The 14,807-nt window shown below is 41.6% G+C and overlaps 1 protein-coding gene across 12 annotated transcripts in view; it reads right to left on the bottom strand.

The window, feature by feature from the left end:
* Positions 1-14,807, bottom strand: part of LOC135494652 (serine/threonine-protein kinase mig-15-like) — a 45,899-nt gene that overhangs the window by 9,644 nt on the left and 21,448 nt on the right. For 2 of the 12 annotated variants that reach the window (XM_064782823.1, XM_064782822.1), the window contains exons 12-27: positions 14,457-14,768; positions 13,562-13,726; positions 13,082-13,179; positions 12,166-12,884; positions 11,749-11,813; positions 11,143-11,333; positions 9,992-10,045; positions 8,126-8,309; positions 6,522-6,652; positions 5,569-5,583; positions 3,670-3,702; positions 1,831-2,155; positions 1,469-1,614; positions 836-899; positions 503-603; positions 149-298 (exon numbers count right to left, since the gene is read on the bottom strand). In XM_064782823.1, the coding sequence (XP_064638893.1) occupies positions 149-298; positions 503-603; positions 836-899; positions 1,469-1,614; positions 1,831-2,155; positions 3,670-3,702; positions 5,569-5,583; positions 6,522-6,652; positions 8,126-8,309; positions 9,992-10,045; positions 11,143-11,333; positions 11,749-11,813; positions 12,166-12,884; positions 13,082-13,179; positions 13,562-13,726; positions 14,457-14,768 (2,753 nt within the window). Of the gene's footprint in view, positions 1-148; positions 299-502; positions 604-835; positions 900-1,453; positions 1,615-1,830; positions 2,156-3,669; positions 3,703-5,568; positions 5,584-6,521; positions 6,653-8,125; positions 8,310-9,991; positions 10,046-11,142; positions 11,334-11,748; positions 11,814-12,165; positions 12,885-13,081; positions 13,180-13,561; positions 13,727-14,456; positions 14,769-14,807 lie in introns of all 12 variants that reach the window. The other 10 variants (XM_064782818.1, XM_064782817.1, XM_064782829.1 and 7 more) reach the window with 8 other exon arrangements.

Below are 14,807 nucleotides of genomic sequence, written 5' to 3' on the forward strand. Positions count from 1 at the left end.
TCTGAATCAAATGCTGTCATGGTCATTTGGGCTTGCTTTCAGTTGTCTGCCCCACCAGCATGGCAGGGGATGACAACAATAGAATTCTTATAACCTCAACATACCCAACTGTTGAATTACTGCACCAGTTTCGGTGCACTACACTTACCTGTGAAGGAATGTAGAGGTCGTACACGGAGGAACTGTCAAGGTCAATGGCATGGAAACCGCCTGCCGACCCGTAGACGACCTTTAACCTCTGACCTTGTTCCACGGTCAGATCGACCAGGAGGGGTCGGTGTGACAGGTTACCAATACTCTGAAACAGAAAAGGACAAATAATGAGTAAAATGGACAGAGGGGATCAAACCGGGATCTCTTGACGGCCAGTCAGAGACCCAAGCCACTACACCACCACGCCTCCTATGCATTTCGGGGGTAAAAAGGGCAAAGCATCACCCTCCTTTTATATCTGCCTGGGCTAAGAACTACAGTCCTTTCTTATCATCATGACCCAACTCACCTTAAATGCCATGAATTTGTGGTAAGGTTTTGGCGCCCAGGCATAGATCTCCACACTCTCCTTCATGCCTATCACAAGAAACTTGATGCGTTCGTATTTCACTGGAACGAAAGACAAACAGATTCAGTAGAGATCACTAAGTGTCAAGTAAAGCAGTCCACGACCTGCGATTTAAATCACCTGCAACAATAATCGCTCATTTACGGTGGTCATTGCAGATTGCAGCATCCTTGGAATCAATATCAATCTATTCGCCTTGTTTCACGAGAGAAGACTTTTGAACTCCAGTTGTGTAGGCTTTGAAAAGAAGTACCAATCAGGTATCAAACTTACCTATTTTGAAATGGACGCAACCCTCCATATCACCGACATTTGTCCAACCGTTTCTTTTGTCATTCTGAAACAAAGACGTCATAATTATTAGACAGGTATTCAATGAGACGAATCCAATCATGCAGATGACATCACAAACATGCACACCGATAAATGTACGAATAAAATAAGATTCCAGTATTTACATCCGTTAAAAATTCCGCCACAAACATGCATAGGTTCATGCATATAAATGTTGTGTGGTATCTTGTGTAGTGTTGGAATGGTAAATTCAGTGTTGTGTGTCATACAAGATGTATTTTGGGTAGTTTTCCACAGAATGCTATCGCAAGAACGCACGCACGTGCTGTTATTTCACACATCGCTGCACCCAAACCGAACCAACAAAAGCCTTTGCTCTGCGATTCCGCTTGCGCCAAGCAACCCAGGCAAATACTCATTCAGTGGAAACTTCCCCTAGCAGGTTAACAAAGCATAATGTTTTCGAGTGTATGTGTTCCGTTCTGTCACAACGAAATACAGTGCCCATTTCCATAAGTGCTAAGCATGCAATCAAATACTGATAAGTGTTTTGGTGAGTTTTTACCTCAACCAGATCAGCACAACAACCAAGCTTACATTTTGAACGCGTACCCCCTCTGATTTGAAAATTTTTGTTTTCAACCACGAGAGATAGTAGACTCGTATCTTGTTCTTCTTGCCGGATATCGTGACGAGGATGTTCTGACCCTCCAACACCTCCATCTGGGCGAAACGTCTCCGGGAGATCAGTTGATACACTGAAAGAGAGGAGGAGATCCCTTAGCATGACGTCACAATCACAGATGGGTCAAAATGAGCCAAACTTCAATGAGTAACTCACCACACAAATTACATTACATCAAGCTGGCCTGATCGGCAAGTAAACTCAGCCAGACAGCAGGTGAAGTTCGATAAAGAATTAATCTAAGCCTATTGACCTGTTTCATGACTTGGCCGCACTAAGTTTGACCTACCTTTCCCCTGGCCACTCCTGTCCAACAGCATCAAGCCGCTCTCCGTCCCGATCAAGAGATTCACCCCCCACAGCGACGCACACAAAATATCTGAGTTGAATCGCTTCTTGTATTTCCTAATCTCTGGCGTCTCGTTGGCAGTGTCAACAACACTCATCGAGGGCGCCACATTCACGTTGACGGCAGATCCACGGCGCTGACTCGAAATACTGCTCACGCTCGACATTGTCCCTGTCCCGTTGTTAGCACCAAAACCAAATGCAGAGAATGACCGCGTGGACGAGCGGAGACCACCACCGGTTGGCTTGCTGACTGCTTGCCGATACTGCAAAACAGGAAGGAGACATGAAGTCCTGTGAAGATCTTTCTGACCAGTTGTAGAGGTCTGCTATCATTGTCACTTCACTGAAACGGGAGACTTTCAGAATAACAAAATGAACAGTTTTTAGAACAACTTCAGTCTTCAGCTGATCACCAATTGATACAGACCAGTAGTTTGATTCCATATGACAGCTGTCACCTTTCTAAATACTGTCAACCGCCAAATTTTGTGCCCCTTTAATCCTGTGATGTGCAAAAATGTCTACAAAATTTTAAAATCCATAATTTTTAACACTGACGATTACAATTTTTTTCTTTTACTTTTCTTATCAGAATTTTTTGCGATTTGTATTTTTACAAATCAGGGTTTCATTCATGAAATTAGTGAATCTGAAACGCCCACTGATTGTTTACTTACATCATGCAATGGACAGAAGATGTGGTGAGTCTACTGTGACCCCAGCCCAATTTATTTCATCATCAAGCAAATTTCAGGCAAAGTCCTTCAACAAGGCCTTTCTATCAAATTTAAAAGTATAGTACAATAAACATCAGATATCAGTTTAACCAGAGTTTTAGTATCTCATATTTAAACACAGAGGACAATGTTGTACTACAATATTTTTTTATTTGATACAGATTGATCTGTCACCCAGGGTGGGATAGCAAGTTCATGCATGCACCACATGCTGAGGAAATTTAGCACAGTTATTGGAGGGGTAAAGCATTTGAGAATGATTCCTTGTTATTTTTTAACTCTCCATAGCTGAGACGAGAAACTGGCGTGCCCCGTCGTCTGGGCTTGAATGAAATTGGCGAATCCAGTTTTGATGAAGAGACAAATATCAGAGGGACAAGGTACAAGAGAGTTGTTAATTCACAATGTAGAGTTCGAACTGCATCAGACATGCTCTCTCATCTGGCCTTGATTGAAATTGAAAAATCCAATATTGATGTTGAAAAATTGTCAGTAGGGAGTTGTTAAATCCAACTGCATTAGACATGCCTGTTAAATTTATTCATTGCTTCGAATTAGATAGTTGCAGCGAGGTCTGCAATGTGAGTTAGCAACATTCACGTTGAATAAGTATTATTTTTCATTTTAGATGTCACGGTATTTGAGATAGAACATCACAGCACAGAGGAACAACAGTATAGTTATTTTGACAAGGGGAGAGTGTTTCAAAGCCATGAATCATTTCAGATATTTAGCTACACTGCCTTCACATCACCCTATGTTTTGACTCACAAAATTAACATCTCTCCAATCAACCGTCAATTTTTTCAAAGATATATATCAACGACCATATTCTGATAAAATTTGAGGACACCTCGTCACATTTTCATTTGGAATCCAGAACTTTATTGTTCAAAGCTTAAAATGTAGTCACAACACACAAAACATTTCCCAAATTCTGAAAATTTGTTTTTAAATTGCTTTTTGCGCATTGGCAGGGAAGGAGGCGAGGCATTCAGGAAATGGTCTCATGCACTTCAGGCACCAAGTGGCTACTGTACCTGCTGCCTCTCAAGATTGGGTGCCAACTCATCCTGAAAGGATAACACTCGGTCATACCCACCTCTCTCATCTCATGATAAATTAAATTATACATGATGTCAGAATGTGTTTGCATTAGTACATTCATTTCTGTGTATTAGCAAGAATTAGTAAAGACGAGTCTTTTTCAGTTCTTGGTATTAGTTAGAGAGAGAGTGAGAGGCAGACCTGGAGGGAGCAGGGATGGATCCAGGAATTTGTGTGCTAAGTGACTTGGGTGCCCCCTAAATTCCTGAATCCTGAATCCACCCCTGGGATGTGATGGGAAGAGATGGCACAGGTGAAAATAATGGCGATACTGTAACTGCATTCACGACCTGATTCACCATTTAACCTATTTCGGTGAATTTTATCAGATCGAAGGGGACGGATAATATTCAATAATAGAAAAATAGTGATCTCTTTATGAAATTCATGCATATAAAATATGGCCACAAAATATACAATATGCATTTGAAGACATGACATAGGACCATGGACCGAATCGACATGCATGTAAACAAGGACAACATACATACTCTAGTTCCACCAGTCTAAGACCGGTTGATTAACTAATAAGAAATCGACACAAATGCCATGCCAAAACATGTAGTTTTGACCATTGGACAAATTGCCACCCCAATGTCTAGCTAAACTAAACATTTTGAATCAGATCAAACGACCAAAGGCATGATTTTACCCGTTTCTTGAATATTCAGAAGCGATCTTATATCAGTGAAATAAGAGTACATACCAACAACCAGAAACATTGAAGTAATAGGTGTTTGTGACAACACATATATCCTACCCAAACATGATTATGACTAGACCAGCTCAAACAGGAAATGTGCACAAAAAGCAAACAAAATAGTGAAAATGAAATCAGGGGTGGTTAATATTAAGGAAGTCGAATGCCCCTAAAAATTATTCTTGATAATAATCAATGTTTTAAATCAGATTCAATGCCAAACCAAAGAAGAAAGAAACTTAAGCAGGAAATGTAAGGTAACCCCAACCAGAGATGCCTGACCCAAAAGTTCCACAGAATTGAACTGAATGATATAAGGATAGTTGTAATTTACCAGGTGTTTTCTTGTTTTTTTAACCCAGATATTCTGCACCAAAAGGGTGGAAACAGATAAGTCACACACAGCAGAAAGAAGACTTAGGACATTAGAGGAACTTTGAAAAATATCAAGTACGTCGTAGAAACTTCGAAAAATATCTAAAGAAATATCTAGAGAAAACTATGAAAAATATCTAATTGTAGAAATTTCCATTACTTAGCAACATCATGCAGACAAAACACACAAAGCATGTCTGCTCAGCAAACAGAAGCATAATTACTTTAGGAACACAAAGCATATTTCTTTTAGAAACACAGCATATTTGCTTGCGCAAACACACAGCATATCTGCTTTGGCGCCCTTACAAAAATGCAGCATGGGACAAAGGTAACAGGTTTGCAGGGAATTGGATGACATGAAGCTGGGGACTAGATTCTTTTAATGTTTTCCATATCGAAAGCAATCAAGCATTTCTATTTCTTTTGAATTCCACTGACTTACAGTGCATCATCGCAGAGGGAGGGTATGTTCAATGCAGAAGAGCCAAAACATGGAAGAATGTAGTGCACCCCCTGTGCATTTAGCTGTTCCATTCATATTACATTAACCCACACAAGATCAGCAACTCCAACAAAGGGGGGTGTCCCTCTGAAAAGAACAGCCAAAATGCACAGGACCTAGTGTGTAAATTCAATAGATTGGCTGTTCCATTGAAAGACCATCAACAATCCGGTAATCGGCTCTGATGAAAACTTCAAAGCTCACACAGACGATTGTTGAGTATTTACAAATATAATTTTAAGCAGAACTCACCGGCAAAGGAGGAGGCTGAAATTTATCAAAGTTATTCAAGGTTTTAGAGCTCAGCAATTTTGAGGAAAGCCTAGAGAAAAATATGCCACAGAAAGAAAGAAACGAACAATTGCACAAAAAATAGAAAGTTGCGGAAACAATGTCAAGACTCTCCACGCCATGGAAAGAGAACTTGTAATTTAGCCCAAGAATACTAAGTTAGTTCAGTGACAAACCCATAGGTGTCACCACAATGTCAGATTCTTTCGCCAAATTTGGGGCATCTTGCCGTACTTGGGATGTTCAAATGGCAGAAGAAGGAAAGGAAAGGAAGACAGATACATGGTGATCTATTTGGATGACACAGAGGGATCCGCACCCCGGAGCTATGGAAGGTTAGGCACTCGGACATAAACAGGTTAGTCCAACATGGAACATAAAAACTGTCAACTATTAATGGTTGACCATAGGCATCACCATTTTTGGCCAGAACTTGCATTTCAAGAGCAATGAGAACTCCTTCAAATAAATTGAATGCCAATTTTAAGGCTGGGAGTCTGTTCTCTGACAAAGAACTGACTCCCACCCTTGAAAAAGGCATTCACTTCACTTCTAATTGCTTTTGGATTGCAAGTTCTGGCCAAAACGGTGGTGCCTATGGTCAACCCTTAAGAAAAGAATGAAGACAAAATTCACTGGTCCTGTTCAAATTCAAAATGAATGGTCAGTTCTGACTTTAAATCAAGAGCAGGACAGGAAAGCATGAGAGCCGCAATCCTTATAATAATCACACATACATTCACATTGATGAATTTACCAGGTTGCAAAACAATCATAAATCTTAACCGAATTGCACTCTCAGACAGAGGGGTGGTGCAGCAGAATTGAACAGCCTTATTGTACATAATCAAATGGACTGGCCAGTGCTTTAAAGCACTTCCATCACTTGACCGAACCCCCTTGTATTTGCTTACCTCATCCGATGTGGTCTTATCTTGCGGGCGTTGCAATCTCGAGAGTGGTGATTCTCCAGATGAAGACTGTTGGGGCAGAAGATCGGGCAACACGCTACTGCTGCCGCTGTTTTGTCTCGAATAGGGTATACCTGAAAATGGAACAGGTCCGAATGAACATTGACATCAAATTTATACTAAAGTAGTCAACTTCAATGAATTGGGACCAGTTTAACTTTGGCGTGGTGATGTAGCTAAGTTTCATTGGGTGCATTTCAAGAATAGCATTTCATTGTGACCAGGGTTAAGATTTCTAATACTGTTTAATAGGACAATACTGTTAGAAAGCTTAGTTAAACTTAGCAGAAAAAAAGATCTTTGATTCTTTAATGAAATTCAGATTAAACATTATGGTGTCACTGGAACTTAAGACTTTCTTGCCATTCACAATGAAAAATTCAAATAAGAAACGAAATACACATGCACATCATTGATTAAGGGCTTGAAAAATGACTATGGTTTGACAATGACATTACTGCCTATGCATGGAAATGATTGGCAAAGGGTACGTGAAGAAATAAATCAAGAAATAAACTTTCGGAAGGAGAATAGGCCAGGCGATAGTGAGATAGTGAGTTCTTCATTACTGCGGTGAAAAAAAACAAACTAATGGTATTGAGGGGTGGGTCAACTCGAAAATACAGCAGAAAAAGAAGACTTCCCAAGCTTCAAAAGAAAAGATTCATGCAAATTCCTAGGGAACTGGACAAGGGAAATATGGAGAGTGGAGTTATGCAGCCCAGGGCAAGTCAAATTGGTACATTTCAGAAGAATCATTCAGGAATCTGCAAGCTGAGTGGAGTGAATGGAACGAAAGAGACCTGCACATGCCGAGCAAAACTAAGCTAAACTTATAAAGCACAGAGTTCATGCGTTTTCACCAAAGAATTCAACCAGTCACCAAGGATTTAAACCATTCCAGCATGCTGAGTGGCTTTGTGCAAAGTTTCGTGAATTGTCCCTTACAACATGATGTGATTTCTCAACACAACCTGAGAAATAGAACTTTGATACATCCGAGTTAAAGATTGCTGAAACTTTGTGCGGAAATCACAACAGTGTTCAATCTGATGACCACGCATGCAGGAAGGTTGTTTCTTTCATTTGAGGGAGATCTTGCAATGATGATCACCTGCCGCAGCGATAAAAATCACTTGTTTGCTGGCGTGTCGGGCTCTTATACATAACGAGATGTCCCATTACACCATCTGGTAATACCACATGCTTCTTTAGTAGAGAACCAACCCCCGGACCACAATAACACAACATCAAGATTGTAGTGTGGCAAATAGCATAATGCCACTGACAACACCCAAATTTCGATACAATATGAATTGTACAACAATGCCATTCCAGTCAGCAAACATGATCAAAGCAAGAGACTTATTTCAAAACTATATCCTGGATATCTCCAAAGTTAAAGTTTGATTTCTTAACAGAGCTTTTCCATGGAACGGTCCGTGCTCAAAGCGCTTTGTCATCCCAGAGTCTTCCAAGGGGTGGCATTAACTGGAATGGCTCTGACCACACATGACTGGGACTCATCACAGAAACCTGGCACTTACCGTTTTCATCCTTACCCAAAGCACCAGGAGAAGAATCATGACGAGATGTCCTGCTCGCCATGGCGCTGTGCGCCACCGGCTCCGACGGGCGCCGTTCATCATGATGTCGATGATCACCGATGATGCGGTCAGAGTTTCGGCTGCCTGCGCTGCCATTACTGCTGCCACCTGACTCTTGTTGTTTCTGCGAAGAGAGGAAGATGGCAATGAGAAAGGGACTTATTTCCAGCAGCAACTTTTAAAACATGATGCTGGATTGAAAGGGGAACTCACCAACTTTTAAAATTTGTATCAAATTATTGAAACAGCAACTTCAAATAGACAAGTTTGCAGTATAAACTGATTTAGTTTCCATAGTTCAGTAAACCAGGAAATTTCGGTATTTTTCAAAATCACATTTTTCGAAACCAAAAAATTCAGGAAAATAAAATGCAGCGAAAAACCAAATTGAATTAACATTACTGTAAAAATGCTTTCAAAATGCTGAATCAAAACTACGCCAAAGATATTAGTATCTTTCAGATGCATGAAACCAACACCATCAACTAGAAAGACGTCTTTGAACTTTATCACTCCAAGTTATCCTCCATTTCATCAACATTACCCAGATCAAGATCCATTTTCAAAGATGAATGGATTTGTTACAAGATATTAGTTTGAAAAGATGAAGCATGAAGAAATAATTATGAAATAAAAGACAATATGAAATTTCTTTCATTAAATTTAGCATAAACTTGATAAGAGGCAAAACCTAAACTCTGGAAGCTTGATGTAAAATATGAGGGTATTTGCCAACGGATGCTAACCTGTTGGGGAGGGGGGGATATGAATACACAGCTGATGAAGATGCTGCATGAGGGAAAGTTGACAAATCTTCATAAAGAAGGCAGGTTACATGCAACTTAACCATCTTCTGATACCAATTGTCAAAATTACTAGTGACACATTCCAAGAGCTGACAACAAGGTATGGGAATGAACTATAGCATGTGCCATTCGCAGGGGCTGTTAAATCAGAGCTGGTTACAATAAACAGGGAAGGACCAACACTGGCTGGTCAAATTTGACATCACTGCACAAGCACTACAGCTCTAAATAAACCTTACACAGAATCTGATTCAATCATACTTGAATCAAATTAAATGGTCCTTCTTCTTCGTTGTAGAAAATATTATTTTATAAGGTTACTACCAAAGCCAGCTATTAAAGGATGGTTATAGACGATGGGAAACTTTGATAACGCTCATTTACTCACTTCAAGCAAGAATCAACAAAGCCCTCTATTGTCAGAATTCGGTACTGAGAACTATTTTTTAATTCATAAGGTTACTACCAACGCCAGCTATTAAAGGGTGGTTATAGAGGATGGGAAATCTCTGATACCACTTATTTACTCACTTCAAGCAAGAATCAACAAAGCCCCCTATTGTCAGAATTCGGTACTGAGAACTAGATCAGATGCTGTAGTACTGTTTCCACATTCTTAATCCTTATCAATTCTTGCTACAAGTGACACCTTTGGTCAATTGCAATTCTGATTTTTCTTTCTACATGCTATGATGCATACCATTGGGTTACTCCCAAAGAGTTAGTTAAAGCCATTAATTAGGACTCAACAAAACGGGTGAGGAGCTACAGAAAATATGATTCAAAAGAAACGTTTAAAAAAATTGTGGGAATAAAGAAAAAGAATATCTGCAACAATTATCTGCGTGAGAATAAAAGGTGCACGAATATTTCTGGGTCTAAAGAATACAGGAAATCTTCAAAGATGATTGAAATATAGTGTGTGATCGTATTACTGTAGTTCCCCTACCATGATGTCGATGGTATTTGGAGGTGGAGGAAATGGAAAACTATCATTAACCTGGTTAAACCTATCGAGGTAATACAAGGTCATTTTGGGCAGATCATGGTGTACCTGCAAGGTCAAATAAAGGTCAAGGGTCAAGGGTGTGTGCAGAGTATTAAATTTGTCTGGTCATTTTGGAGAGGAAAAAACAAAACGTTGCTTATATGTCTAACCAAGTATAGATTCTTTAACCCATACTTGATCTAACCTATGAATAGAGGACTCAGAACATAGAATACACGTAGAGGTGGACAAAAAAAACAAGAATATAGAACACTCAGAATAACTTGATCAGTCAACTCTTTCCTACAATGAATATGTGACAATGGGTAAAGCATTCAATGTGCCTTCAAAAGGGCTAACAAGAGCCTGGCAAAGGCCATTGAAAGGTTGCAACAATTCTTTATGAGACACATGTCAAGCTTTGTTGCTATTTGCTATTTGCTATTTGCTAAGCGTTGGGTTTGATATTCAAAGCAGGACGTCCAAAACTCTAAAGAAGTGTTTTTTTCATTCGAGATAAAAAACCCAGACTTTGATGAAGTGGGTCGGGGCAGCCTGGTTTCATTCATTGTAGAAAAGAGTCACTGAATCTCTTGAAAACAAATCTCTGGTATAAAGGACATGAAGTAGTAAAAGTACCGGATAATCCCTTTGAACCGCGTGGAGACCCACTATCGACTGCAACATAAAACATTACCCACTCAAACACTGAACAACAGTTAAAGCAGATGATAAGAAACAGTTACTGTAACCTTGAAGAAGTGATGGTGCACTCCTATTGAGGACTTAGCATCTGGTACCAAATTGGTTATCTACATTGAGCTCTATAATCAGGACGCCTCTCAATCAAGGACAGCATTTGTCAGTCCGAAAGGCATCCTTGATAGAGAGGTTCTGCTGTACCACCATCGATCCTTCAATATAAAATCGTATTACCATTGCATTGAACATTTCATGCAATATCACGACATCAAGAGCCACTTTAGAAAAAAATCACCAACAAAATTTCATGCAAAAATATATAAATTCCATGAGTTGTTTTAGAAGATAAATCTAATTTCATGCAAAAAAGACCAATGACAGATGATTTGTATAAACTTATTTACAAAACACCACAGAGCGTGATGATGATTTTTGAAAATAGGTGGCGCCACCATACGTACCCGTCGTACAACTAGTGTGCCATCATCCACCAGGCCTCCGTCTCGGTCACCGTCTCGGTCACCGTCTCGGTCCCCATCTCTTTGTCGTTCATTTTCCACCCGATTGTTAGACTTCGGCGATGGTTTCGGGGAGTTCGTTGGCGTCGACTGTGAGACAGGTGCTTGTTGTGGTACTGGAGCGTGTGGTTGGTCTGTGATAGAATAATGATAGCAACAATGAGAAGCCGCAGTGGTTTGAGGCTAGAGTCCCGAACTGGCAGTCATGAGGTGCCTGGTTCGATCCCCACTGACAGCGCGAGACCCTTAGCAGGTTGCTTTGGCAAACATGCCTTACTCTGCCCAGGTGTACAAATGGGTACCGGTCGGAAATGCTTAAGTTGTAGCGCTGACTGGGCAGCTTACCTGAATGATGAGTTCTACTGAAAGGTTTCAGGATCGCCAAGGGAATAAATGCAAAAAGCTTTGATAATGTTGTACCATATAAGAACTATTTCCATTCCATAAGCCTATTTTGTTTGATTTGACCTCTATAATCAAGACACCTCTCAATTAAATCCACTGTAACATACTGCGAATTTGTACAAAACAGACTGCTGCCATACATACCATGATGTATAACCATCGATTCTAATGTTTCCAATGTCGAATGTCCTTCACTATAATCAGCTGGCCTGAAACACAATGATGAATACACTCGTTATGTTAAGATATGTAAAGAGAGATAGCCTATGGGTCAAGCTGCCTGACCCCCTTAAGATTCAAACCCCAGTCTGATTGCCAACTTGTCCTACACGACTCGAGCTCAAGTGAGTGCTGCCTGAGGAGCTCCTTGAAATCCAAGAGTGCTTCTACAGAAAACTATGAGAGTGACAGCAGTTGTCAAGCACTTTAAAACAGAAGTGAAAAGCACTTAATGAAAGGGCCAATGTTACTTCACACAGAAATCCAAAGCTTCAGTGTGGGAACCCATCAAGCTGAGGAGGCCGCGTCTAAATATGTCTTGAATGACGAATGAATACTTACAATGGTCGTGGAGGATCTGATGCAAGTAGCGTCCCATCAGGGGTAGGCAATGTAGCCTCTTCATCCGAGTCCTCATCCTCATCATCAGCCATCGGCTCCTCCGCCTGCTCAGACTCCGGTTCATCATCGTCATCACGTTCACGCGCCTCTCGTTCCTGCGCCTCCAACTCCTGCCTCTCCAGTTCACGCCTCTCCAGCTCACGCCTCTCCTGAGCCTCCCGCTCTATTTGTTCTCTATCCCTTTCCCGCATCTCCCTATGCTCCCTCTCCCTCTCTTCCCGTTCTCTTTCCCTCTCACGTTCTCTCTCCTGTTTTTCCCGTTCTCGTTTCTCCCGCTCTCGTTGTTTTTCTCGTTCACGCTGCTCTCTCTGCTCCAACTCGCGTTGCGCCCGATCTAACTCCTGCTGCGTCCGTCTGTCCTGCTCTTGTTGCTTTGCGAGGCGCTCTTGTTCTTGCTGCGCCCGTATCATGGCCTCCTTCTCCTCTCGTTGTCGTTTCTTCTCTAGTTCTCTCCTCTCGTGCTCTTCTCGCGCTCTCTGCCGCTCACCCTCGCGCAACCGCTCTTGTTCCACACGTAACCGCTCTTGTTCTTTTCGTTCACGTTCTCTTTGCTGTTCCCGTCGTTCTCGGTGCCGCTGGTCACGTTCACGATCTCTGTCACGATTATTATCATGACCGGAAGCCAAGTCGTTAAGTTGTGCTGCCAAGGCATCCAGCTCCTGGAAGGCAAAGAGTATCATTTTCAAAGTAAAGATAAAATAAACACTCATCTAAGACTTGGCATGGTTGGACAGGCCTGTAGTCAGGGCTCCCAGGGTCACAGAGACACACAAACGGGTGCACCTTGGCAAGGTCAGGATCCCTGACACCAAAACTTTCGATACTAATTCTTTCATAAAATATCATCGCTTCCTACCTCTGGTTTTCGGTTCACTTGTTGTGGTTGTTGCTGTGAATGACGGTGTCGCTGCCGATCATCGTGCATAATGTGAGGTTGTGGAGGGTTACCAGCACCTGCGGAAATAAGACACTCACTTAGAAAATAACAAAATGATGTCAACGAAAGCCAGAAATTACAATTTCTGCGAAGCCTTTCCACAGCTAGCAACATTTACGGACAGAAATCTACGACAGACTACATAACAAAAGCGCTAGACAAGCATCAATGAAGACAGATACATGCAAAGAACAATTTATCAGACGATAAGTCTGTGGATCTGTTGTGTCATCTTTGACAAAAATGAATTTTACATGACCTATTCAGGGGAGAAGATATCAAACACATCAGAAGTGATTTCTAATTGCCGGCCTGATCTTAGTTAAAGCCATGTCAATAAAAAATATGAGAATCTGAAGTTAGGGCATCATGCAGAAATTCTCCCAACTGTATACTGACCCATTCTCGGCACGGGTCTATGTCCGTGTTGGGCACCGTGGGGTATAATATCAGATGGCACTTGTTTGGATGGGGTGTGATTACTGACTGGGCGGCCCTGCTGGCGACTCTGTCCGTGATGCGGTGGAGGGGGCGGACCCCCGTGCTGATGGTGCCCGTGATGACCTGAAGGCAGAGAGCAGATGATCAGAATGGGAAGCCCTCAGAGAGTTCAGTCAAATCAGACTAGTTTTCAATTGGGAGAACTTATCGGGGAACACCGAGGGAAACCGGGCGCACAAACGGACCTGTTCCTTTCCTGTAAGTTTGCTCTCAAACCAGCGGCAACAAAGCACTCAATAGAAAATCATCAGAAGAAGAACGTCCAAAATCATAATCGCCATGCACAAAAAAAGTGCAACATTTAGCATTAAGCATGACTGGTGCAGTCCACCGAGATTCGAATGAACAACACCAAGATTGATTTCTGTTAGAGCACCACAATCATAATGTGAACATGAATACAATGTGTGGTACATGGATATGAGAACCACCGCCAAATGAGCTCACATTGGCATTTTGGGGGCAATTTTGCCAGAACTTCAAACATCTCTTTTGGTGGATATTTTAAGGGGTGGCAAAGTTGGCATGTTCGATGGTAGCTACAATGTTCCCAAGACTCCGACTGGAATGTACCAGTAATTTTAAAGGTTGACAACTTTACAGATAACATTTGTGTCTGTGAGAGGGTTCCAGTTTTCTCCAAGTCCAACACAGCTTTTAACTTCATAAGTGATTGTTTATGAAATTCATGTTGATATAGCTGTCCCATTTAACTGTCAACTGCAAAGAACAAGCCTTCCACATCATTATCATATTTGTTTATAAAACTGCCGCCAACGATGTATAGACCTACCTCGGTTCTGATTATTATGCATGGGTATGGGTGGTTGTAGATTATGGCCGCTCTGCGGTCGAGGTGCGTGCGCCACCTGCTGGGGCGGCATCGGGCGCTGAAAGAACTGTTGTGCATTGCGTTGCGGTGACGGTGAGGCGTACGGATTTGGTGTACGTCTGCCCTCGCCCTCCTGGATCTGGGCGAAGTTGCGTTTGAGTGTCGATTCGCCGGGAATCTGGATGATGGAGCTTGGCTCGCCGGATTCGACCGGTTCTTCCTCCTCCTCGTTATCACTGCCTTCGTATTCGTAGTCAGTTTCATGATCATCAGCTGGAACAGGAAGACGATAGATGAGCCTCATAACCTAGT

The sequence above is a fragment of the Lineus longissimus genome, chromosome 10 (assembly GCF_910592395.1).
Source record: "Lineus longissimus chromosome 10, tnLinLong1.2, whole genome shotgun sequence".
Classification (NCBI taxonomy): domain Eukaryota; kingdom Metazoa; phylum Nemertea; class Pilidiophora; order Heteronemertea; family Lineidae; genus Lineus; species Lineus longissimus.